Below are 25,819 nucleotides of genomic sequence, written 5' to 3'. Positions count from 1 at the left end.
ATAAAATGATAAACAAGAAAGATAAGGTCCCTGCTCATAGAATTATTAGAGTCTAATGAAGAAAAAAGACGAAACAAATGAACAAATACATAAATAACTTCAGATAATGATGCGAGCTATGCATAAAGTATTCATTTATTCATCCCTTCAGCAAATATTTATTGGATACCTATGTTCTGAGCATAATCAGATGGAGTAGAGTGACTAGATGGTTAGGGAAATCTCTTTTGAAGACATGACATTTAGACTGAGACATGGTTGGTAAAGAATCAGCTGTGAGAAAATTGGAGAGACAAGTTACTAGGCAATCTTCCCAAGAATGTAGACCAGATGGGCTGTAATTCAGGACATACAGGGAAGAATGATGGGGGAGGAAGTTGGAGAAGTAACAACCTCATCAAACAGAGACCAGATTTTTACTGTCTGATAGGTCTAGATTTTATTCTAAATGATATAGAAATCCACTGGATGATTTTAAGCCAGGGAGTAGTATAGTCTCATCTACATTAAAAAAAAAATCACATTGGCTTTTTCTGGAGAATAGATTGTTGGAGGGCAAGAGGATGTGGTAAAAGCTGTCAGAAGACTATTGTAGTACTCCTATGAGAAATGATGAAGTATAGGTAACTTGTAGTTTGTGGGGTTGAGTAACTGGTGGATTAAGGTATTTTTTTTTTTTTTTTTTAGGGATCAGAAAGATCATGTAGTAATATAGCCTTTGCTTTATACTTGAGGAAAGTAAGGCCTAATGGGTTAAATTATTTGCCTTGTTTCACATGTCTGCCTGGTTCTCTCTGCTTTTCTCTTTATAGGACACTGTCTCCCATCAAAACCTATCAGTAGCAATATTAAAATCCTTAAGTACCTAACTGAACTAGCACGATACATCAGAGATAAGCAAAGAGAGAGATTCTGCCCATAGGTACTTGTTTCTAAGCCTAATTATTTCTTATTGGGTAGCTTAGGAGCCCTGGTAGCACTAATGGTTAAGCGCTTGTCTGCTAAATGAAAGGTGGACAATTCAAATCCACTCAACGGCTCTGTGGGAGAAAGACCTGACGATCTATTTCTATAAAGATTAAAACCAAATCAAACCCAAACTCATTGCCATTGAGTCGCTTCCAACTCATAGCGACCTGGTAGGACAGAGTAGAACTTCCCCATAGGGTTATCCAAGGAGCAGCTGGTGGATTGGACCTGCCAACCTCTTAGTTAGCAGCCAAGCTTATAACCACTGTACCACCAAGCCTCCCTATAAAGATTATACCCAAAAAAAACTGTGGGTCAATTCTACTCTGTCACATAGGGTAAGTATGCATCGGAATCATCTTGAAGGCACCCCATGACAGTTTTAGTCCTAGAAAGAAACATTTAAGCACATCAGTGGGAGTTAAGTCTAATTTGACCATTTTAATTATGCTGGGATTATTATTATTTTTTACTTCCAAGGTAACTACATTTTTTCGATACACCATTTTGATGTGCAAAAAGACTGTAATGAAAAAAGCTAAATAAAAATTGTTCTGTGAATACAGTTGTTCATATAGCAAAAATACTGGTTTGTAAATAAGTATCTTGTGATTTTTATTTGTGAAAAGCTGTTCCCTCTACTTAATTGTGTGTAGGTGAAATTAACATAAATCAGGTTTTTTGAGCTAGAAATACAAAGGCCAGACCTTGAATTGTGTTTACTCAACTGAGAATGATCATTCTAGAACTTTCAAACAAAAGTGGCCTGACGGTTTAGTACAGCTTGTGTTTATGTTTCTTGATGTCAAAGCCTAAAAGAGATACCTAATATGAAAAGCTAAGTCAAGAATAAGAATAAACTTTTTAAACTTTCAGCCTGGACCCAAATCAAATAGATGAAATTTCATGGTGATAAATATAAAATAGTCATTTAGTTCCCAAAATAAATTACACAAATTCAAAGTGGTCTGGTAGTCATTTATATAAAAACTCTTGCTGTCAAGTTGATTTTGACTTATAGTGACCTTAAAAGACAGAGTATAACTGCCCCACAGTATTTCCAAGAAGCACCTGATGGATTCGAACTGCCAACCTTCTGATTAGTAGCTGTAGCTCTTAACCACACTATACCACCACGGTTTCCTTTGTGTATAAAAAGTATCACGGAATTATGTATATTATTAGCTGAAAAATAATTAATCATGTCATGGAGTTTCTTAAAGTGTTAATCTAATATTAGGCTGCAATAACGAAACATGAAAGAATATCGTGGTAGGAAGAGTCATAAAAAGTCATCTAGCCCTCTCACTGATATAGTGGGATTTGAAAGACTGAGAGATATGATTTGACACGGAGAAGACTATGCTTGTTTTCATCTCTACCATGTCCTAACATCGTGACCTTGAGCAAGTTACTTAAATTTTCTTGTCCCCCTCAGTTAAAATAGGACTTACCGAGCAGGGTGGATGCAAGAATTACATAGAACAAATCTTTAAGCACTTAACCAAATATTTGTAATATACTAAACCAAAACCCAAATCTGTTGCCATCAAGATGATTCTGACTCGTAGTGACCCTATAGGAAAAAGTAGAACAGCCCTATAGGGTTTCCAAGAATGGCTGGTGGATTCAAACTACCAACCTTTTGGTTAGCAGCTGAGCTCTTAAACACTGTGCCACCAGGGCTCCTTGTAACATACTAAACCAAAAAATACCAAACCTATTGCTGTGGTTCTAACTCATAGTGACCCTATAGGACAGAGCAGAACTGCCCCATAGGGTTTCCAAGGAGGACCAGGTGGATTTGAACTGCTGACCTTTTGGTTAGCAGCTCAATTCTTAACTACTACACTATCAAGGTTTCCTGTAAAGTACTGCCTAGTAAATATTGATAGTTGTTATAAGAACACCGTCAGGTGATTACTGTCCATGCTTGAACTATTCTGCAGATGGTGGCATCCTCTTGGCCTTAGCATACATTTCTTCTTCTTGGAGCCTCTTTCATCTTTCAGCAGTTCTGTTCGCAAGTTCTTCCTTCAATTCAGTATAAATTTGACTTCCTAGTTCTGTTCCACATAAAAGTACTTCATATATATGAATACAACTATTATCTCTGCTACAGATTTCTCAGGATAAAATTTTTGTCTCGTAGGGCAGTATTTGCCAAACCTTAATGTATATACAAATAACCTGGGGATCTTATAAAATGCAGCTCCTGATTTAGAAGGTCTGGGATAGGGCTTGAGATTCTTGCACTTCTAACAAACTCCCTAGTGATGTGAATGCTGCTGGTCTGTGGGCCACACTTTAAGTGATAAACTCAAGGTATATACTGTCATCTTTCTTTGCTAAGACCCTCTAAGAGCATTTCATTCTGTCACATTCCCTTTCAGTGTGTTGACCAGGACAGAATGCATTACCCCAGGTAGGATCTGACCAACACAAAGTCTAACATCTTATTTATACTGGGTTCTACATTTCTTTTTTTTTTTCCAATAATTTTTATTGTGCTTTAAGTGAAAGTTCACAAATCAAGTCAGTCTCTCACACAAAAACCCATACATACCTTGCTATACACACTCCCAATTACACTCCCCCTAATGAGACAGCCCGCTCTCTCCCTCCACTCCCTGTTTTTGTGTCCTTTTTGCCAGCTTCTAACCCCCTCCACACTCTCATCTCCCCTCCAGGCAGAGGATGCCAACATAGTCCCAAGTGTCCACCTGATCCAAGAAGCTCACTCCTCACCAGCATCCCTCTCCAACACATTGTCCAGTCCAATCCATGTCTGAAGAGTTGGCTTCGGGAATGGTTCCTGTCCTGGGGCAACAGGTCTGGGGGCCATGACCACTGGGGTCCATCCAGTCTCAGTCAGACCATTAAGCCTGGTCTAATGAGAATTTGGGGTATGCATCCCACTGCTCTCCTGCTCCCTCAGGGGTTCTCTGTTGTGTTCCCTGTCAGGGCAGTCATCAGTTGTAGCTGGGCACTATCTAGTTCTTCTGGTCTCAGGATGATGTAGTCTCTGGTTCATGTGGTCCTATCTCTTGGGCTCGTAATCACCTTGTGTCCTTGGTGTTCTTCATTCTCCTTTGATCCAGGTGGGTTAAGACCAATTGATGCTTTTTTTAGATGGCTGCTTGCTGGCATTTAAGACCCCAGATGCCACTCTTCAAAGTGGGATGCAGAATGTTTTCTTAATAGATTTTATTATGCCAATTGACTTAGATGTCCCCTGAAACCATGGTCCCCAGACCCATGTGCCTGCTACGCTGGCCTTCAAAGCATTCAGTTTATTCAGGAAACGTCTTTGCTTTTGGTTTAGTCTAATTGTGCTGACCTCCCCTGTACTGTGTGTTGTCTTTCCCTTCACCTAAAGTAGTTCTAATCTGCTATCTAATTAGTGGATGCATCTCTCCCACCCATCCTCCGTCCCCCCTCTCATAACCACAAAAGAATGTTTTCTTCTCGGTTTAAACTATTTCTCAAGTTCTTATAATAGTGGTCTTATACAATATTTGTCCTTTTGCAACTAATTTCACTCAGCATAATGCCTTCCAGTTTCCTCCATGTTATGAAATGTTTCACAGATTCCTCACTGTTCTTTATCGATGTGTAGTATTCCATTGTGTGAATACACCATAATTTATTTATCCATTCATCCTTTGATGGGCACCTTGGTTGCTTCCATGTTTTTGCTATTGTAAACAGTGCTGCAATAAACATGGGTGTGCATATATCCGTTTGTATAAAGGCTCTTATTTCTCTAGGATATATTCCAAGGAGTGGGATTGCTGGATTGTATGGTAGTTCTTTTAAGGAAGCGCCAAATCGATTTCCAAAGTGGTTGTACCATTTGACATTCCCACCAGCAGTGTAGAAGTGTTCCAATCTCTCCACAGCCTCTCCAACATTTATTATTTTGTGTTTTTTGGATTAATGCCAGCCTTGTTGGGTGAGATAAAATCTCATTGTAGTTTTGATATGCATTTCTCTAATGGCTAATGATCGTGAACATTTCCTTATATATCTTAGCTACCTGAATGTCTTCTTTAGTGAAGTGTCTATTCATATCTTTTGCCCATTTTTTAATTGGGTTATTTGTCTTTTTGCAGTTGAGTTTTTGCAGTATCATGTACATTTTAGAGACCAGGGGCTGATCGGAAATGTCATAGCTAAAAAAAGTCTTTGGATGAGCATAAGTGTTTGATTTTTAGGAGCTCCCAGTTATCTAGTTTTTCTTCTATGTTATTTATAATGTTTTCTATACTGTTTATGCCATGTATTAGGGCTCCTAACGTTGTCCCTATTTTTTCTTCCATGATCTTTATCATTTTAGATTTTATATTTAGGTCTTTGACCCATTTTGAGTTAGTTTTTGTGCATGGAGTGAGGTATGGGTCTTGTTTCATTTTTTTGCAGATGGATATCCAGTTATGCCAGCACCATTTGTTAAAAAGACTGTCTTTTCCCCATTTAACTGTTTTGGGGCCTTTGTCAAATGTCAGCTGCTCATATGTGGATGGATTTATGTCTGGATTCTCAATTCTGTTCCATTGGTCCATGTATCTGTTGTTGTACCAGCACCAGGCTGTTTTGACTACTGTGGCGGTAAAATAGGTTCTAAAATCAGGTAAAGTAAGGCCTCCTACTTTGTTCTTCTTTTTCAGTAATATCTTATTTATCCGGGGCCTCTTTCCCTTCCATATGAAGTTGGTGATTTGTTTCTCCATCTCATTGAAGAATGTCGTTGGGATTTGGATCAGAATTACATTAAATGTATAGATTGCTTTTGGTAGAATAGACATTTTTATAATGTTAAGTCTTCCTATCCATGAGCAAGGTATATTTTTCTACTTATATAAGTCTCTTTTGGTTTCTTGCAGAAGTGTATTGTAGTTTTCTTTGTATAAGTCTTTTACATCTCTGGTAAGACTCATTCCTAAAGATTTTATCTTCTTGGGGGCTACAGTAAATGGCATTGATTTGATGATTTCCTCTTCGATGTTCTTTTTGTTGGTGTAGAGGGCTATGAGATGGAATCGACTTGATGGCACAGGGTTGCTGGGCACTGGGTAGAGGAATCCAACTGATTTTTGTATGTTTATCTTGTATCCTGATACTCTGCTGAACTCTTCTATTAGTTTCAGTAGTTTTCTGGAGGCTTCCTTAGGGTTTTCTGTGTATAAGATCACGTCATCTGCAAATAGAGATATTTTCACTTCTTCCTTGCCAATCTGGATGCCCTTTATTTCTTTATCTAGCCTAATTGCTCTGGCTAGGACTTCCAGCACAATGTTGAATAAGTGTGGTGATAAAGGGCATCCTTGTCTGGTTCCCAATCGCGATGGGAATGTTTTCAAGCTCTCTCTATTTAGGGTGATGTTGGCTGTTGGCTTTGTATAAATGCCCTTTATTATGTTGAGAAATTTTCCTTCTATTCCTATTTTGCTGAGAGTTTTTATCATGAATGAGTGTTGAACTTTGTCAAATGCCTTTTCTGCATCAATTGATAAAGTCATGTGATTCTTGTCTTTTGTTTTATTTATGTGGTGGATTGTTTTTCTAATGTTGAACCATCCCTGCATAGCTGCTGTGAATCCCACTTGGCCATGGTAAAGTATCTTTTTGATATGTTGTTGAATTCTAATGGCTAGAATTTTGTTGAGGATTTTTGCATCTGCATTCATGAGGAATATGGGTCTATAATTTTCTTTTCTTGTGGTGTCTTTACCTGGTTTTGGTATCAGGGATATAGTGGCTTCATCAATGAATTTGGAAGTATTCCATCCTTTTCTATGCTCTGAAATACCTTTAGTAGTAGTGGTGTTAACTCTTCTCTGAAAGTTTGGTAGAACTCTGCAGTGAAGCCGTCCGGACCAGGGCTTTTTTGGGGGGGAGTTTTTTGATTACCTTTTCAATCTCTTCTTTTGTTATGGGTCTATTTAGTTGTTCTACCTCTGTTTGTGTTAGTTTAGGTAGGTAGTATGTTTCTAGGAATTCAGCTGTTTCCTCTAGGTTTTCAAATTTGTTTGAGTATAGTTTTTCATAGCAATCTCATATGATTCTTTTAATTTCAGTCGGGTCTGTTGTAATATCGCCCTTCTCATTTCTTATTCGGGTTATTGGCTTCCTCTCCTGTTTTTCTTTTGTCAGTTTGGCCAATGGTTTATCAATTTTGTTGAGTTTTTAAAAAAAACAGCTTTTGGTCTTGTTAATTCTTTCCGTCATTTTTCTGTTTTTCATTTAGTTCAGCTCTAATTTTTATTATTTGTTTTCTTCTGGTACCTGTGGGTTTCTTTTGTTGCTCTCTTCCTATTTGTTCAAGTTGTAGGGAGAGTTCTTTGATTTTGGCCCTTTCTTCTTTTTGGGTGTGTGCATTTATTGATATAAATTGGCGTCTGAGCACTGCTTTTGCTGTTTCCCAAAGGTTTCTAAGAATTTCTTTATTCCATCCTTAATGTCTTCTATAGTCCAATCTTTTTTGAGCAGGGTATTGTTCAGTTTCCAAGTGTTTGATTTCTCTTCCCTGCTTTTTCTGTTATTGATTTCCACTTTTATGGCCTTATGGTCAGAGAAGATGCTTTGTAATATTTCAATGTCTTGGATTCTGCTAAGGCTTGCTTTATGACCCAATATGTGGTCTATTCTAGAGAATGTTCCAGGTGCACTAGAAAAGAAAGTATAGTTGGTTGCTGTTGGGTGGAGTGTCGTGTATATGTCTATGAGGTCAAGTTGGTTGATTGTGGCATTTACATCTTCCGTGTCTTTATTGAGCTTCTTTCTGGATGTCCTGTCCTTCACCCAAAGTGGTGTGTTGAAGTCTCCTACTATTATTGTGGAGCTATCTCACTTTTCAATGCTGTTGGAGTTTATTTTATGTATCTTGCAGCCTTGTCATTGGGTGCATAAATATTTACTATGGTTATATCTTCTTGGTGTATTGTCCCTTTAATCATTCTATAGTGTCCTTCCTTATCTTTTCTGATGGATTTAACTTTAAAGTTTATTTTGTCAGAAATTTATAGTGCCACTCCTGCTCTTTTTTGATTGTTGTTTGCTTGATATATTTTTTTCATCCTTTGAATTTTAGTTTGTTTGTGTCTCTAAGTCTAAGGTGTGTCTCTTGTAGGCAGCATATAGATGGATCTTGTTTTTTAATCCATTCTGCCACTCTCTGTCTCTTTAGTGGTTCATTTAGTCCATTTACATTCGGGGAAATTATGGATAGGTATGAATTTAGTGCTATCATTTTGATGTCTTTTTTTGTGTGTTGACATCTTCTTTTTCCCACTTGATTTCATGTGCTGAGTAGATTTTCTTTATATATTGTTCTTTCCTCATATTTGTTGTTGTTGATTTTGTTTCTGCTGAGTCTGTATTTTTCCCTTGTATTTTATTTTGATGAGTAGGATAGCTTGTCTCCTTTGTGGTTACCTTATTATCTACCCTTATTTTTCTAAATTTATAACTAACTTTTATTTCTTTGTATTACCGTATTTTCCTCTCCATATGGAAGGTGTATGATTACATTTCTTAGACCCTCTTTTTTATTTTAATGTTGTCTTCTTTTATATAATAGCATCGCTGTTACCCTGTGTTGGGCTTTTTTTTTAACTTGCTTTGTGTTTTTTTTTTTTTTTTTTAGATTTCCCTGTCTGGGTTGACTTCTGGTTGCTCTGCCTAGTGTTCTAGTCTTGGGTTCTTACCTGATATTATTGATTTTCTAACCAAAGAACTCCCTTTAGTATTTCTTGTAGTTTTGGTTTGGTTTTTACGAATTCCCTCAACTTGTGTTTATCTGGAAATGTCTTAATTTCACCTTCATATTTAAGAGATGGTTTTGATGGATATATGATTCTTGGCAGGCAATTTTTTAAATATGTCATCCCATTGCCTTCTTGCCTGCATGGTTTCTGCTGAGTACTTACTCCAAGCTTATTCTTATTGGCTCTCCCTTGTAGGTGACTTTTCTTTTATCCCTCGCTGCTCTTATAATTGTCTCCTTACCTTTGGTTTTGGCAAGCTTGATTATAATATGTCTTGGTGACTTTCTTTTAAGATCTACCTTATGTGGAGTTCGATGAGCATCTTGGATAGATATCTTCTCATCTTTCACAATATCAGGGAAGTTTTCTGCCAACAAAGCCTCAACTATTTTCTCTGTATTTTCTGTTATCCCTCCCTGTTCTGGTACTCCAACCACTCATCGGTTATTTCTCTTGGCAGAGTTCCACATGATTCTTAAGGTTTCTTCATTTTTTAAAATTCTTTTATCTGATTTTTCTTCAATTATATTAGTGCCAAGTGATTTATCTTTGAGTTCAGAAATTCTAGCTTCTACTTCCTCAATTCTGCTCCTCTGACTTTCTACTGAGTTATCTAATTCTGTAATTTTATTGTTAATCTTCTGAATTTCTGATTGCTGTCTGTCTATGGATTTTTCCAGCTTATTAAACTTTTCATTATGTTCCTGAATAATCTTTCTAATTTCTTCAGTTGCTTTATCTGTGTGTTCCTTGGCTTGTTCTGTGTATTGCCTCATTTCCTTCCTGATGTCTTGAAGGATTCTGTATATTAAAGTTTTGTATTCTGCATCTGGTAATTCCAGGAATGCACTTTCATCTAGAAGATCCCTGGATTCTTTGTTTTGAGAGCCTGTTGAGGTGATCATGGCCTGTTTCTTTATGTGACTTGATATTGACTGTTGTCTCCGAGCTATCTATAAGTTATTGTATTATTTTATGCTTGCTTACTGTGTCATAGCTGCTTGCTTTGTTTTGTTTGGATATACCCCTATGGGTTGTTTGAGCTAGCTTGATTATTTTCGCCTTTGGAGCTCTGGTGTCCTGTCCCCAGCTGGCTAGAGCTGTTATCAGGTATATCAATCTAGGAGTCCATTCAGTTTTCTTGTATGAATTCAGCTCATGTTTCCAGGTAGCTGATGTCAAGTGTGTGGTACAGGCTCTGTCGTACAGTCTTAGAGGGGCAGGGGTGATTGGCATATATATCTGTATCTGATTGCAGCAGGGGGTCACGCTCTGAACAAGGCAGGGAACTGAGAACCGACCCCCAAGTGTCTCTGAGGAAAACGCGTCTCTGTTCCCTAGGGCGTGCTGGTGGTGGGCTCCGCAGAGGGACCATGGGCACCCAAAGATTTTGTTGTAAGGACTGGGAGGTGCCAGTTATCCCTGGGCCCCTGTTGCGGGTGGCTGGGTGACCCAAGTGGAGCCACCAGTCCCTAGGTCCCTGTTGTGGGTAGGTCAGGACCTTGTTTAATAAGCAAAGCAATGTCCAACATCAAACACCCATCTCTCCACCGCACTGCTGAAACAGTTGGAGTTTGCCAACAAGGGCCTATTCTCCCGAAATAGGCCCACACAGGTCCATGCAGAAGGGAAAGGTGCTCAAGGTCCATGGACGGTTTATGCCTGGACAGGAGCTGCTTCTGTCCTGAGCTCCCCCAGTTAATGTAGCTAGCAAATTATCTTTTCCCCCCAGTTGCAAATTTTTTCCTTCCCCAAGGCCGGGAGGATGGCTCCACGTGCTCACCAGGGTCTCTCTCAGGCCTAGGGATTCAGGCACTGAAGCTGGGTTGGTTTTGGTGGGGGCACAGTAAAATATATGCAAGTACTTAGTTTTTGCTGAGAGCGCCCTTCTGCTTAGGTTCTGGAAGTGCGAGTGGGCTGTATGGCTGGCTGCTTCTTCCTGAGGAAACTGCGGCTGAATGCTAGGACCACCCCGCCACCACCGCTTACACTGCTGCCACTGTCGCTGCTCCGGGAATGGTGCCTGAGGGCTCCCCGTGATTCATGTCCAGCAACTTTTCTCCACTTCTGAACAGTCTCTTCCTTCCTCTGCCCCTTAGTTCTTTGTCTAAGCTTGCCTTTGAAGCTCAGGGCTCCCAGCTTGTCACAAATATACTCGTTTCACTTGTTTTTTCCGGTCTTTGTTGTGAAGAGGGCTCCGCGAGGCATCCGTCTATTCCGTCATCTTGGCTCCGCCTCCCTAAATTTCTTTTAATGCAACTAAATCCTAAATTAGTTTTGGGGGCAACTGACTCATAGTTAACTCACTTCCAGCAAACTTTCTAAGTAATTTTCACATGTTAAAGCACATTTCCCCTTTTCGTACTGAAACACTTAGATTTTTGGACTCAAATATGAGCCTTACATTTATACCTGCTGAAGTTAATCATTTAGTTCTATCTTATTAACATAATTATGGTCATTTTAATATTTGTGGTGTTTTTTTTTTTTCACTCAACACACCTGTTTTTCCTTCTAGCTGTGTATCATCAGCTAAATTGTTGAGCCTAATTTCTACCATCATCTTCTAAGCCTAAAAAACATGGTACAGGGTAGATATCTTTGGCAAGTCATAAAAGTATCCCAAGAATTCTTAATCATCACTCTTTGGGTAGAGTTGTTTAGTTCTAAAATACATATTATCTTTTTATTCAATTTATTTTGTTCTTCCCATAAGCCTTCCCATTTTACTTTGTCATGTATGACATTAGTCATAGCTGGAGAAGTGTCCTTAGTTCTTGGCATACACCTTAAGGGAGGCACTCAAAAAATCAGTAACGTTCAGAAGAGAAGAATCAAGATGGTAGGTAGGGTATCTGGGAGCTGGTGCTGTGGCAATAAACTAATGATGTTTATCTTCACATACGGTATGGAGATTCTTACTCATTGTATAGTGTTTGGTTTGAAAAAGAGAAGCTAAGGAACAATTCTCTTTGAATAAAAAGACATAGATGATGAAATAAATTTGATCCCTGTTCTTCCAGATGAAAGCATAAATATCAGTGGGTGGAAGTTATTAGGTTGCAAATTTGATATTCAGTGTTACAAGGATATTTGCAAAAAACAGATTTACCACAAAATTGGCTTGCTTTTGAGATAACAAGCTCCCTGTAACTTTGAGGTATTCAGTGTGAAACGAGGCACCTCAATCAGGGATTTCTGTGCTTTTTAATGTATTTGGACTTTTGATCTCATGTTTTCGAACTTTAAGAATTCAAGTTTCTATATTGATTTAGACTCCTTAGTAGATGGAGTTTGCTGTGGTAACAAAAGTCAAAATTTTAGAGCTCAAAAGGAACTTGATAAGATCATGTCCATCCATCTCCTAATGCAGGAGGCTCAATAACTTGCCCAAGGTCACAGAGATTAGATCCATCTCTCCTGCTGGCTGGGGCAATATTTTATCCACTAAATCTGGCTGCCACCTACTTTACAGAGATGCTTAGGAAGCCCTTGTTATCAATATGAAAAATAGTACTGGAGAAAGGCCATCAAGTGAATCTGCTTAGAAAGAAATGCAAAATTTTAAATATAATAGTGATAAAATAATTTGACTGGTTATTATCTTGAAAAGTAAAACTAAAAATTATGAAAAAACGGTAATTTCATCTTGAAAAGTAAAACTAAAAATTATGAAAAAAACAGTAATTTCATCTTAGATTTAATACAATTTATGTTACAGCTATAGTCAAAATGAATAAAAAATGAAGCAACTGTTAACTATTCTTTTGGAAAAAAAATATGAAAGCACAGTATTCTTCATGACCAGTGTGCACCATTAATAAGAGGTGCTATATGATTATATGATATAGAGGCCACATTGAATGGCCCAAAAATCTTTCTTAATCAAATAAATAGTTTTTGAAGTGCCTATCCTTATCAGCCTGGTGATTTTCTCATTTTGGTTGTGGACTGCTCTTATCCACCAGATCTTCTTATGTCAATGCTGTAAATTTGATATGAGCGGTTCTCTATCATTACAGTTACCAACGTCTTGCATCTTTTAAAGATTGCAATTAATTTGCATATTATTCATGATCAACATGTGATTGGCACAGATGTTTGGCAGAAACAGAACTAATTTTAAGTAGAGATGATTGACAAGGGATTAATTTTTAAAGTTAGTAGTTATTTTGCATTAGGATGATTTCTGCTTTCTTATGCCATTTATTTAAAACTCTTAGGACTTGATTAACCAACACTAAGATAATGACTACTACTGTCTCTATTCTGACCAAACTTTCCCAGTAAGTATTCAAGTTGCATTTTAGGAAAGATCCTGAAATAATTTTTTTCTTATTTTACCTCAGTAATATTTAGGGATTGTATCACTCAAAACATGATACAACTCAGTGATTTTTACCAGTAATGGGGTCCAACTTAAGGTCAGTAACTTACTTCTTAAAGCAGTGTGCTGCAGTAATGAGCCACGTATCACTAATCAAGCTGGCTCCACACTGATGTACGTTGTTATGCTGAAGGGAAGCTTGCCAAGGCCAGGCAGACTTGGCTGCAATGTCACCGGACATTATTCTGTTGACAATTAATGGAACAACTCGTTTACCACAACCTGAAAGAAATGAGATCGTTAAGTTATAAGAAATGGCTCCCTGAATTTTATATGACACAAAGAACTTAATGGAGTGTTGCAAAGCAATAACTTTTACATCTATCATTGTACAAGCATGTAGTGTATGAATACTCTTTCCTGTATTTCCTGATGTGTTGATGTTTTGCCCACCTCTGTATGTATATATATGGATATATGCTTCCTACTGAAGCTATGTTAAATTGCAAAGGGTGACACACCAGAAAGTGTCAAATCAGTCCTGAAGAGTTGCAGTAGCAATTATGCAGATATCCTGGGAGCTCATACTAAGATTATTGTTTCTCCATTTTGGGTGATCTTGCAGTGCTAACTTGACATGAAGTCATCACCAGAAGAACAGCTCCCCCTGGTCAGACAAGTAAATTGTTCATTTGTCGAAATCCACTCCCCATCTAGTCTTCTGATGACTTCGTTCCTAAGATGTGCAGGGTTAATGTCCATTACCAGTCCCTGGTCCATTATTTCCACATAAACTTCATCTTTACAGATGTTGGGGTTGGGGGTGGGGGGAACCAAATTTATACTATATTATCCTTTGGAGCCCTGGTGGCACAGTGGTTAAGTGTTTAGCTGCTAACCAAAATGTTGGCAGTTCGAATCCACTGGCTGTTCCTTGGAAACCCTATGGGGTAGTTTTACTCTGTCCTATAGGATCACTATGAGTTGGAATCAACTCAATGGCAACAGATTTGGGTTTTTGCTGTATAAGCTTTAGGAACCCTGGTGGTGCAGTGGTTAAGAGCTTGTGTCAGTTGGCAGTTTGAATCTACCCGCTGCTTCTTGGAAACCCTATGGGGGCAGTTCTACTCTGTCCTGTAGGGTCGCTATGAGTAGGAATTGACTTGATGGCAATAGGCTTGGGTTTTTTTTTTTGTATATTATCTTCATTAGATCAAAGATTATTATACTACTTAGGTTTCCTACTAAGAATTAAGCATATTTTGAGTATGATGCCAATAAGGAAAATATAGTATGTTCTATTCTTGTCTCAAGGAATTAGGTATCCGAGAAGAAAGTTCATTTTACTGGTATTAATTACTCTCGAAATACAGCCAGCCATTTTAGAAATCTCCATTCCTCTGTAGTTACTCTAGTTTACTTTAGACTACCATTTCCTCTCCCTGCCTCCAGCTTTGCCTCTCGAATCCATTCTCCATTCTCCGTAGCCTGAGTGATCTTTCTGAAATGTATAGAATCTTTCAGTGACTCCTCATTGCCCTCCAAATAAAGTTAAATGTTTCAGCATGGTTCTGGCCCTTGATTACTGTTAACCACACCCTTTCCTCAAATTTTTAAGCTCCATATTTCAAGTCCGGATATATTGACTTTTTTTCAGTTACAAGAAATGACTATGTTCTTGATTGCCTGAGGATATTTTTACATACTACTCTGCCTGTCTAGAACACTCGCCCCACCTTTCATTTGACTCACGTCTTCTCCTTTGTCCTGTTTCAGGGATCATTTTCTGAGCCCACAAGACTCGTCAGCTGCCTCCTTTATTGACTCTCATAGTACCGTGAACTTTCTCTGTCATAACACTTATACAATTTTAGCATTTCCTGGTTTATCTATCACCCCAATCTCTGAACTCTAATTTATTTCAAGGTAGAGATTGTGCCTTATACAATGGCATTGTTAGCTTCCGACACAGTTTCTGGTCCTTGGTAGATGTTAAAAAAAAAGTTGTCGAATAAATGAATGCAAATATTTACTAAGTTTGCAAGACATAGAGGGAAAAGCATAAACACTTTTATTCAAATTCATGGCCACTTTGGTAAAAATCATTCAAAATGAAGGCCATGCTGATACAAAATGAGTGAGTGGAACCATTGCACTATGGAGATGAGTATATTAAGCTAATTGTTCAGGTCAGTTAAAGATAAGGGATCCATTACTTTCTCATTTTATTTCTTAGCAGAAAGAACATTTCATAGAATTTAGAAAAACTAGAAAAGCAAGTCCACTTATTGCAAACCAGAAATATATAGTTTCTTCAAATTGCCTAAAAATTTCCACCATGTAAAACATTTTTCTTAAAACATGACTAAAAGATCGGGCTCAGAGTTAGAAAAAAAAAAAGTGTTGAGTATTAGGGGTAAAAGACACCTTTATATCTATTGTCTAATTCTTACTCTCTCTTCCCAAAAATGTGGAACATGGATGGGAAACTATGAGCTAATATTTGAAGATATCCTTTCTGATATGGAATTTGAACTTGTTTACATTAACTCACTAGACTTACATGCTTGGACAGTTAGCTTCCCTGTTGATGAGCTCATTGCTGAAAAACAAAATGGAACAAATAATGGTGATTTGATATTCTCCCAGATGGTGTCAATGACTAGGAATTACCAGAGGATAGTGACCGTATGTGCATTCTAGACAGTTGGCCATATAGATCAGTTAAGAGAATGGATATCTGATATGACAACAAACATGTACAATTTTTGTAGACACTTATTGGAAACCTCTAACTGGGTGGATGATACCCTAAGCAGTGAATAGTTTAAGGCATCTAAACCACACATAGCTTGCTTAGTACAGGGCAGTGGTTTTTCAACGGTGCAGGTTGAAGCCTCTTTTGATTCTACTTCATGAGATGGGAAAGAAGGAGCAAGTAAATGTGTCTCCAGGTGTCAAAACCAGGCTTAACCAGAACAGGTCTGCTTTTGTCTTGTTGTGTAAGATTTTATATAAGCCTTGTGCTTGATCAAAGCATTGCAGGGCAGAAAAAAGTCTGAAAACTCTCATAAAGTATACAGAAAATATTTCTAAAATACAGTTTTTTAACTATCAAAATGCTTTTTCTGAAGATGAAACTATCATGCATCCTTACCCAACATTTGCTGAGTACTGGTAAGAGATAAATATTGTACTGAACCTAAATAAGATTAAACTCTGTCAGTTTATAAGAGTTAGGAATTTGACAAAGGAAACACAAACCTTTAAACCTAAAACTGGTGGAAGGTTGCATGAAACAATCACGATTTTCAAGTAAAAATGACTTACTGAGCAGAATGAGGATAGAACTGTTTTTTTATTTCTATCAGGGCCATGTTTCTCGAATTCGTATTCTCTGCATCTTATTTCCTCTTGTACAAAATAAGAATGTTTGTACTAGCTTTCTATGAGTCCCACTAGGAAAACTAGCGATGTTGAACTCTACAAAGTGGAAAGTTTTGAAAATACTCAATTCAAGGTACCCTTGAAGGTATTCTCAAATCCTTTCATGGTAAAAAAAAAAAAAAAAAAAAATCAATTGCTCAGGACAGATTCTCAGAGCTTATTCTGTAGAAGAAACTCAATTTACTCTGAAATGTAGTTTAAGATAGTAAATGTCCTATTTCACTTTTTAAAAACTAACTTATTTTTTCCCTAGTAGTAATGCATTAAAAGTGAAAAAATGGCATAATATTATAATTCTTCAGTTAAAACTTCAGCCTAGTTCAAATAAGATACAACCCATCCATTTCTAGGAATGGTATGAAGGTGTGTAATGGTTGTGAGTGTAATTGGATTTTAAAATTAGGGAGAATGATTGCATCTGGAGGAAAACTGCCTATACACAAGTAACTAGCTGATGAAGATTTCCAGGTTTTGGAGTGAAAAGAAGCATTAACATTTTCGTCTTGAAAATGACCTCTAACACACTTCTGAGCTGGGAGTAATTGATGTATCTAGGGCTCTGCATGCTACAAGCATCATGATGTGAGCAGAAGCATATATGTAGGCAACTGGCATGTAGGTAGGTGCTCTACCTTAGTCATGGCATTGGCAGTGTGAAGAAGTAGATTTTAACTTTGCTTTTTTTTTTTTTTGATGCATTGCATCACATGAAGGTTATTTGTCAAAACAAAGCACAGATTCTTGACAAAGAAAAAAAATTCTGGATAAATCTTAAGTTGCAGGATCATTTCTAGACTTTGTCTTGAAATGTCTATGGTTTTCCGTTCTTTGGAAGTGAGTGTTGCTCATTCCCTGGAAGTGAATTGGAAGTAAATTAAGTGTTCCTGAGAGTGATGTTTTTGCCTGTAAGGATTCTTCTGAGCTTTCCACTAAATGGACACCTTCTAAGTGCTAGTAAATACTTCTGTTTTTACATTTGGAGATTACGAAAGCTCTAGCTCTTTCTACTGCCAATCATTTGAATTAATGTTTTCAGGTTTCCAAGGTATATGCATAATTTAAAAGCTCTCTAAATAGTAATGGTCTCTATGTTTATATCATGTTTTCTAATTTCTTACATATCTTCATAATATTTCTACGATTTAAGGAAGAGCAAACATGGTCATTGCAATTTTACTGAGGAGAAACGAAGGCAAAGGCATGGGCCAATTATTTGGGTGGTCCTGTAGTGACTCAGTGGAGTTAGAATTAGTCAGCTAAATCTCAACTCAGGTTCTCCATCAGCATACCCTGCCTTTTAATCTAGTAGTCATTAAAGTAAGCTGAAGCTTATAAGCTAAGCCTGTAAGAAAAAGGCCAGGCAGCCTACGCCATTTCATGCTTCATTTCTGGTTTCAGATAGGAATTTAAAAACATTTCTGGTTTTAAATTCCTGGCAAATTAACTGGATGTTGGGCATTACAGAGACTACCTCATGTAACTTATCAGAATGGCCACTCTTTCACAACCTTGATTAATTTGCTTCCCCTCCTAACAAAGTGGATTAAACTCTTGACAGGTTCTTCCTTCCTGGGATGGGAGAGTTTCCCATCTTTATTCCCTGAGTAGCTGACTCTTTGTCACATCAGCAAACTCCTGCCCATCTCTTTCCCTCAGATTTTCACTTCCTGACCAGGATTTTCACTTCTTGACCAGGTTCCCTCTTGAGAAGTCAGCCAGACCCTTAAAAGCACAGGGCATCCTGTTTCCATCTAATATAAATCATTTAATTCTTTTCTGTGAATTCCTTTAAGTCTGATAACCATAGAAATTTGTAATGGAAGTCTACACCCATCTGCTGGAAGTAGATGCTTGTGGAAGCAGCTTAGTGTACAAGGATAAACAGGTTTCTGTCTAGCTGGGCTCCTCGGCACCTTTAATATGGTAATATTAGTGATGAATTTCCAAGAGATGAATATCATACATAAAACTTACAAAATGAGTTTGACCACAGAACCTTTTTTCATGGAACTACCATGAAATTAGTGTTTCAGGAACACATTTGGGGTAACGGTAGTAAAATAGTTTGGGAGTGAGATATAGGTTTGGATTTTAGCTCTTTTTACTTATTGAATTCTTTTTTGTACTCCTTTCACATCTATAAAGGGGAATTTGCCTATGTAGCAGGAATCTAGAAATTAAATTAGATGCTTCATATAAAGGGCATAGAAGGGAGTTGATAAAGATCCTTTTAGAGAAATGATAATGATGTAATAAGCTAAGGGTGGAGGAAAAAAAAGCAGAACTACAGGGTCACTATGAGTTGGAATTGACTCCATGGCAATGGGTTTGGCTTGGTTTTGGTTTTATGTGTAAATGGGTCCGATAATTTATTTTTGCTAGTTTAGTTATTTTTAAAACATTTTTCTAAGATGCCTTTACAGATTCCAAAGTTGGTATATCACCCAAAGTTTCATGGAGAAAAAGCTAACAAAATATAACATCAATATATACAGAAACTATTGGTATTTTTTAAAAGGCAACACATGAGTTCATGTGTTAGGCCTGTACCACCCGGAAATGCCTTTGTTGCTAAACCCTCAGTGTTTTCACTTGCTTAGTTACAGAGGCGGTGGCTGGGTCAGATTAACCTCTGATGGTAGTAAAGGTTTGTTTTTATTTTGGAACAAATGCCATTAAATTACTGCAGGTAAAGCTACTTGATGTTTAACTTCAGATATGCTTTCATCAGAGAATATTAAAGCCTTGAAATGTCAGTTTTTTAACTTAAAAATTTCTTCCAGCTAAATTCTTGCTGTTTTTTTTTGAAGTGGAAATAATGACAAGTAAATTTTAGTCATAAAATTGACTTTATAAGGTACTTCATATCACGTACAAAGGTACCTACTTACCGTTAAACTGAACTGAGGAGATATTTATTGGCAGAGTTCTTGTGTTCCTTATCTTCTGATTTAAGATGCTATGGATTTCCTTCTCTCTCATTGTTCTTTGTTCCATTGAGGGGAACTGGAACACTATAATGACATCTACTTTCACACCATCTTCCTCTGGACTAGGATGCACAAGAGAAAGATGTGTATTCAGCAAATACATCCAGTACTCTCCTACATTTGTCCCTCTGTCTTCTTCCCCTGAATTGTGTCTTGGTTACTGAGAGCATCAAGGACTAATCCTCGCACATTGACACTCTTCTAAATGTCACTCTCTGACCAAAGATGATTTCTTAATGTGTTTTCTTTATGTTTTAAGTGCAGTTCCATTATTAATTTGAAGATTTGTTACAGCAATTGTGTATGACACAGACATCAAAAAATAATGGTTCAGATCATAGACTCTGAGGGTTGGAAGAAATTTTAATGGTCCCTTAGGTCAATCACCCATCTGTTTGATAACTGAATCACCTCTACCGTACCCATGACACAAGATTCTTGAACCCTGCTGGAGTAATTAAAATAATGGGAAATTCACCTCCCTAAAGAGACTCATTCCTCTTTGGTCAGCTCTGATTTTAAGAGAGTTCTTCACTTTGAGTTAAAATATGTCTCCCTATATCTTCCATTCCAATAGACTTAGGTCTGCTAATTGGAAAATACACAAAACATCAAATTCTTCTTTGATATAAATATTTGAATACAGCAGTACTGTAGTCCCTGAATCTTCTCCAGATTAAATATAGCCAATTCCTTTGACTTTTTTTGTATAGACAGGTGTCATGTCTCTTCACCTGTGGGACTGAATTTACATTTTCTTAAATTGGAAAATCAAACAATTAAAATCTTTTTAAAAAATTGAAACCAACAGGTATTGACCTATCATATATCTTATTTTTATAATTCAAAAAGTCAAACCTCTAAAAGACACAAAAGCCTTATCCTTTGGCTTAAAAAGAGGATATCATGTAAGTTGAGAGGCATTTTATATATTCCGGTCCATTTAGGCTCTGGAACATTATGACATGAATAATCAGAATTTTAAGTTAAATTGGCAAACAGATGACAAAGTAATTTCCCCTATTAAGTCAGCGGGATTAACAATATTTATTGGGCGGAATTTTTCTGGACCCATAGGAAAGCTCCCATATTGATATGACTACAAATCCAAGGAGTTCCTAAGACTATGATAATATGGCTGGAATGCTATTACAGGTCAGAATTTGAAAATAGAGTCATGACATCTAGAAAGTTCCAGTATTTATATGTTCATCATCTCCAAAAATTATCCAATTCATGTTATAAAATTCTTTCTGAGGTCACTAGTTACTCAGTAAAAATGGAAGCAACTTGTAGTAACTCTGTCAAGAGTGCAATAATGTCTGTTGGTGAGAAAAATTATTGTTATTCCCTTCTAATAAATCCAAGCCTAGATATATACATTTTTTCATTAAGTAGATGAGCTTGGGTTTGTGCCTAATTAAGTATATGTTCTCTTGTGTGATTTTCAAAATAACATAGTTGAAACCTACAACTGATATTAGTCTTCCTTCCACCTCTACCAAACAAACATTATTATAACAGAATTTTTTTTTTTTTTTTTTTTTTAGATTTGGACATGCCTCCTTCCACTAGAGCCTTATTACAGGTAAAACCTATGATCCCATTTTGTAGTCAATTTTGCCTTCTTAATATTTTTAGAAATGATATATCTGGATACCACCTGTTGCATATGAGTGATATGCTGCTGGGTTTTCCTGAGGCCAAGAACTTTGGTAGGTCTTGGGCCTTACGATCAGCCTATGGGCGTTTGAATCCTGGCTCCCTCACTTGGGGACATTGTCACTTGAGGAATTTTAAATAAATCACTGCCCCTCCACCCTGCCCAAGTTTAGTTTTCTCATTTACAAAATAGAGGTCAGCCTTATATTTTCAAGGCTTTTAAGGAGATAATGTTTATGAAAAATTCTAACCAAGAATCTAGCTCATAAAGGCACACAATAAATGAGGGTCCTCTGACTCTTTTGCTCTTTGTTCCTCCAGACTTGTGACTCCACCTTTGCCCAGACATACATACATCAGTGTGACCACTTGGTTCTTGATATAATGCTTTCTCAAGGCCGAATCTATAAATATCTCATCTACCTGTAATTGTAAGAGAAACTATATGTTAATAAGATATTTTATAGCGAGGATATACTCTAGCTTAAATAACAAAGGAATAGAAAAAAATTAATATGAGCAATACCATTATTTAAAACAGTGATTTCTGAACCCCAAACAGTACAACAGAATCACTTGCAGAATTTTTTTTTTTACAAATTATAGATGGTAGGGCCCCTCCCCCAGAGCTTTGGTTTCAGTTATTCTGGAGGGGACCTAGGTATTCATATTTAAAAAAAATCTCCCCAAGTGATTCTCATGTGCTGGAAATAGGTGTCTGGAGAAGAAAATACCTTCTTTATACTCCATAGAAGGAGAAACAGAAAGACACAGAGCAGAGGAGGCAAAAAAGAAGGAGGCCCTGTGGGGTGGTGGAAAGAACCATGGCCTAGGAGCCTCATAGCCCCGGATTTGAAGCCTATCTTTCTACTTATGAACTGGGAGACCTTAGAAAACTGTTGAACTAATTGGAGCCTCAGTTTCCTAACCTGCAAAACAAAAATATTGATGTGGTACTCATAGGGTTATAAATGTTAAACAAATATAAAATGAAAGGTATGGTTTGGTAGTTAATTACTGTTAGTTTCCTACCCCCATTCTGGCACTGAAGGCCTCACATCTCTCTGCATGACTTTGGCTGTAAAACATAGGGGGGAGGTATTAGGGATTTAGGAGAAAGCCAAAGATTTTTAAATTGGTACTGTTGATGGTGTGCTCTAGGGTAAATCAGGGAGAAAGAAAGTAGGCTGGTGTTCCAAGATTAGATCATAGTTGTGTTATTCAGTGTATGTAACCAAAGAAGGGAAAGAAAAGCTATTGCTTCTGCTTCATATATCCCCAGTGTTAATTGCTGCGATGGCATCATTGTGCTGGTTTATCACACCTAGCGCTCACTTGAGGTATCCCCTAATGACCACTGGGTGGCAAGAGTGTCATTCTGAATGCAGTTACTACATTTTACATTTGATACTAGGTTTTTTTTTTTTTTTTTTTTTTTTTAAGATGTCGATGGCACTAGTTTTTTTTTTTTTTCTTTACTAGGTAAGATGAACTTGCAAAAAGTTTTCCTAAATCCTTTAAGTGAGAGCAAGAAAACTAAATAAAAGTAAATGAGAGGTCTTTTCAGGGAAAAGGAACAAATTATAATTTCCTTAGCACTGTTAGCCCATTGCCATCAAGTAGATTCCAATTCATAGTGACCCTATAGGACAGAGTAGGGCTGCAATATAGGGTTTCCAAGGAGGAGCTGGTGGATTCGAACTGCTAACCTTTTGGTTAGCAGCTGAGCTCTTAAATGCTGTGCTGCCAGGGCTCCTTAGCATTATTAAACCAAACCAAACAAAACCTATTGCCTATTAAAAAAGGCAATCATAAATGTGCTCGTTAGGAACCGAAATATTCTATATTCTAATTTAATCCTTACAAATATCCTACGAGATAGAATTATTGTCATTCCTATTTTACTAGAGGAGTAAACTGAGACCCAGAAACATTATGTGAATTTCCCAGCATCACACAGATAACAAACTGGGACTTGAACCCAGGTCTTCTAACTCTAGGGTCCATCTTTTTATATTCAACCACACAGGCCCCCGTTAAATGTGATACAAATTTTACTTCAATTTCTTTCATAGAAAACATATCACTAAGTTATAAAAAATAGTTGATTGACCTAATGATGAAGTATAACACTTGTGTATATTTTGGTAATGGCTATAAAGTTAAGATCAGATATAGCATTTAGAAAATAGAGAAATTGCTGTTGTCCAAAATATACCTTTATTTGTACTTGAATAAGAAAAACCTAAATGGGGTGTGGAGATATGGGGTTTATATACTAGAAGTACAACTATTTTTGAAAACATGTTTTGTTAGAGTGACATTGTTATTTGTAATCATTTAGCTTCTTGTCATACACAGACAGTACTATTACTCATTATCAGGGGGAAATTGAGAAGAAAAGAAAAGGAAACAAAACACAATAGGGAGAAAAAGTGGCACATTTTAAAAGGAAACAAATAGCAGTTGTGTATTTAAAGAAGTTTGGTTTGTAATTATCCTCTGAGTAAGTTCCACCCATGACTGATCCCTTGGCAGTTCGTAACTTGTTGATGAATTGGATTAAATTTTGGACTCTTTCGATGACATCATTCATCTGGCAGCATGCCTACTGAGAAGATACCTAAGCCCAGCATCAATTCTATCTTTGAGTGGTTAGTTTGTTTGGGGAGATAAAAGCTGGAAGAATAACATAAGAAAAATCTATGCAGAACTTCAGTAATCACAGTAAAAAGCAGTTTCTTCTTTATAATTCAGATTCCAGGGCCCTGCCCTAATACAGCCTTGTTCAGCAGGTCTGAGGCGAGGCCTAGGAATCTGCATTTAAATCATCTTCAGGTGATCCAGGCAGTCTGCGGGCAGCAGCTTGAGAAATCCCAGGACACAAGGATGGGTACAAAGAGTTCCTACACTAGTAGAGTTTACAACAGAGGAAAATCAGAGAAATAGTTAACATAAAATTTATTGCTGAATGGAGCGTATGCATAAAATAGCTTTCTAAAGGCTTTGAAATCATTTTCCCTTGCACAATAAGGTTTACCTCATCAGAAACACTCTTCCTGCCAATACTTTACAATCCCAAGTTCCCAGAAATTTTGAAGGATACTATTTTTTTTTTTTTAGCTCTGTACCAACTTGTTATGAATTTATTATTATTTACAGTCCTAACAGAATCAGAGGGGCCCTGGTGGCACAGTGGTTAAGAGCTCAGCTGCTAACCAAAAGGTCTGCAGTTCAAATCCACCAGCCACTCTTTGGAAACCCTAGGGGGCAGCCCTACTCTGTCCTATACGGTCACTATGAGTCTGAATCGACTCGATGGCAATGAGTTTGGTTTTAATAAAGTCAGTAATTTATTATTCTACCTTGGGGCATTTATAGAGTTTTCTAGTTAGAGTTAGTTTCATAACATTGAACAAAAGACCCTCTTTCAGGGGAGTGCCTCTTTCTGTTTGATGATTTTGAAATGCTGGAAATTGCACTGAGATTAATTTCTAAAAGGGCAATTGAAGGTTAGTTGGGTGTTTAATGAAAGAGTTAGGGAGAGGCTGGCAATGCAAACAAACAGACAGACTCGCCCCACCATTTAGTTCTTATTCCCATACTAACTCTGTTTACACAGGTCATCAGCTTTTCACTGTCAGATGCTTCCCGACTGACTTCTCTCACAGCCAGTCCATGTATTCACACAGGAGGTGTTTCAGGGCTGAGACTGCAAACCTCATAGATATGCCACCAAAGACTGGCAGATGGACTATAACATCTGCTTCTCTCAACATATACCAGAACTAAAAGAACCAAAAAAATATCGTGACGAAGGGAAAGCTTCGGACCCTGTTGCTTTCTCATAACAAAAGTAGCATGCAAAGGATAGTATTAGAGATGCTTTTTAAAAAGACATCTCTAGCTTTAAGGAAGTCTTAATTGAAATTACGTTGCTACAAGGGCTGAACTCAAGTAGAATTAGAGAATAGAGTGCAATTACATCTGAGCCTGTAGTCAGTCACAGGGCCAGATTTCCGTGGCTTATTCACCTGCCCAGACTTGGACACCACCAGTCCACTTTAGGCTTGACAATTCCATCATCAGTCATGGCCCTTGTTTTCCTGCATACTCCCACTTCTCAGTCTATTCCCTTGGTCTGTCATGACCTTCCCTACTCTACTAGCTCTGCTTTTCTGAATCACACTTATCCTTCAAAGTCTCTCTCAGACGCTGTTTTCTTTAGGGCTCGTTCCATAATCCTGAGTAATCTCTCCTCCTCCTGTCTTAGTTTTTCTTCCCTCTTATACTTTCTACTCCTTACTATAGTGATTTATGCAAATACATTATCTCCCATACTAAACTGTAAATGTTTTACGGGTAGGGACGGTGATTCATATTTTCTTATTCTACAATACCTAGCACAGCGCTTTGCATACTGTAGGTATAAAGCCTATGTTTGCTGAATGAATGAATGAGAGAATTTATCAGAAAGTTTTTCATTTACCATGAAGTTTTCACAAGAGTTTTGAATGTACTTTACATCAAATTGAGAACAATGCTCCTAGAGAAAGAAGAAAATCTCACATGAAGTATTTGAAGAGTTTTTTTTTTTCATATTTTCAGATAACTTGATTCCTTGTGGAAAGTTCCTCCATGGTAAGACTACAATA

At 37.3% G+C, this 25,819-nt stretch overlaps 1 protein-coding gene across 1 annotated transcript in view; it reads right to left on the bottom strand.

Annotated features, from left to right (window-relative positions):
* Window positions 1-25,819, bottom strand: part of LOC126077134 (transmembrane protease serine 11A-like) — a 55,470-nt gene that overhangs the window by 12,190 nt on the left and 17,461 nt on the right. Inside the window, exons 3-5 of the mRNA XM_049886166.1 lie at window positions 21,520-21,587; window positions 19,404-19,564; window positions 13,176-13,347 (exon numbers count right to left, since the gene is read on the bottom strand). Of these exons, the coding sequence (XP_049742123.1) occupies window positions 13,176-13,347; window positions 19,404-19,564; window positions 21,520-21,587 (401 nt within the window). The remainder of the gene's footprint in view (window positions 1-13,175; window positions 13,348-19,403; window positions 19,565-21,519; window positions 21,588-25,819) is intronic.

This window comes from Elephas maximus, chromosome 5, assembly GCF_024166365.1.
Source record: "Elephas maximus indicus isolate mEleMax1 chromosome 5, mEleMax1 primary haplotype, whole genome shotgun sequence".
Taxonomy (NCBI): Eukaryota; Metazoa; Chordata; class Mammalia; order Proboscidea; family Elephantidae; genus Elephas; species Elephas maximus.
Note: the sequence above shows the minus strand (reverse complement) of the source record. Positions and strands in the feature narration are given on the sequence as shown.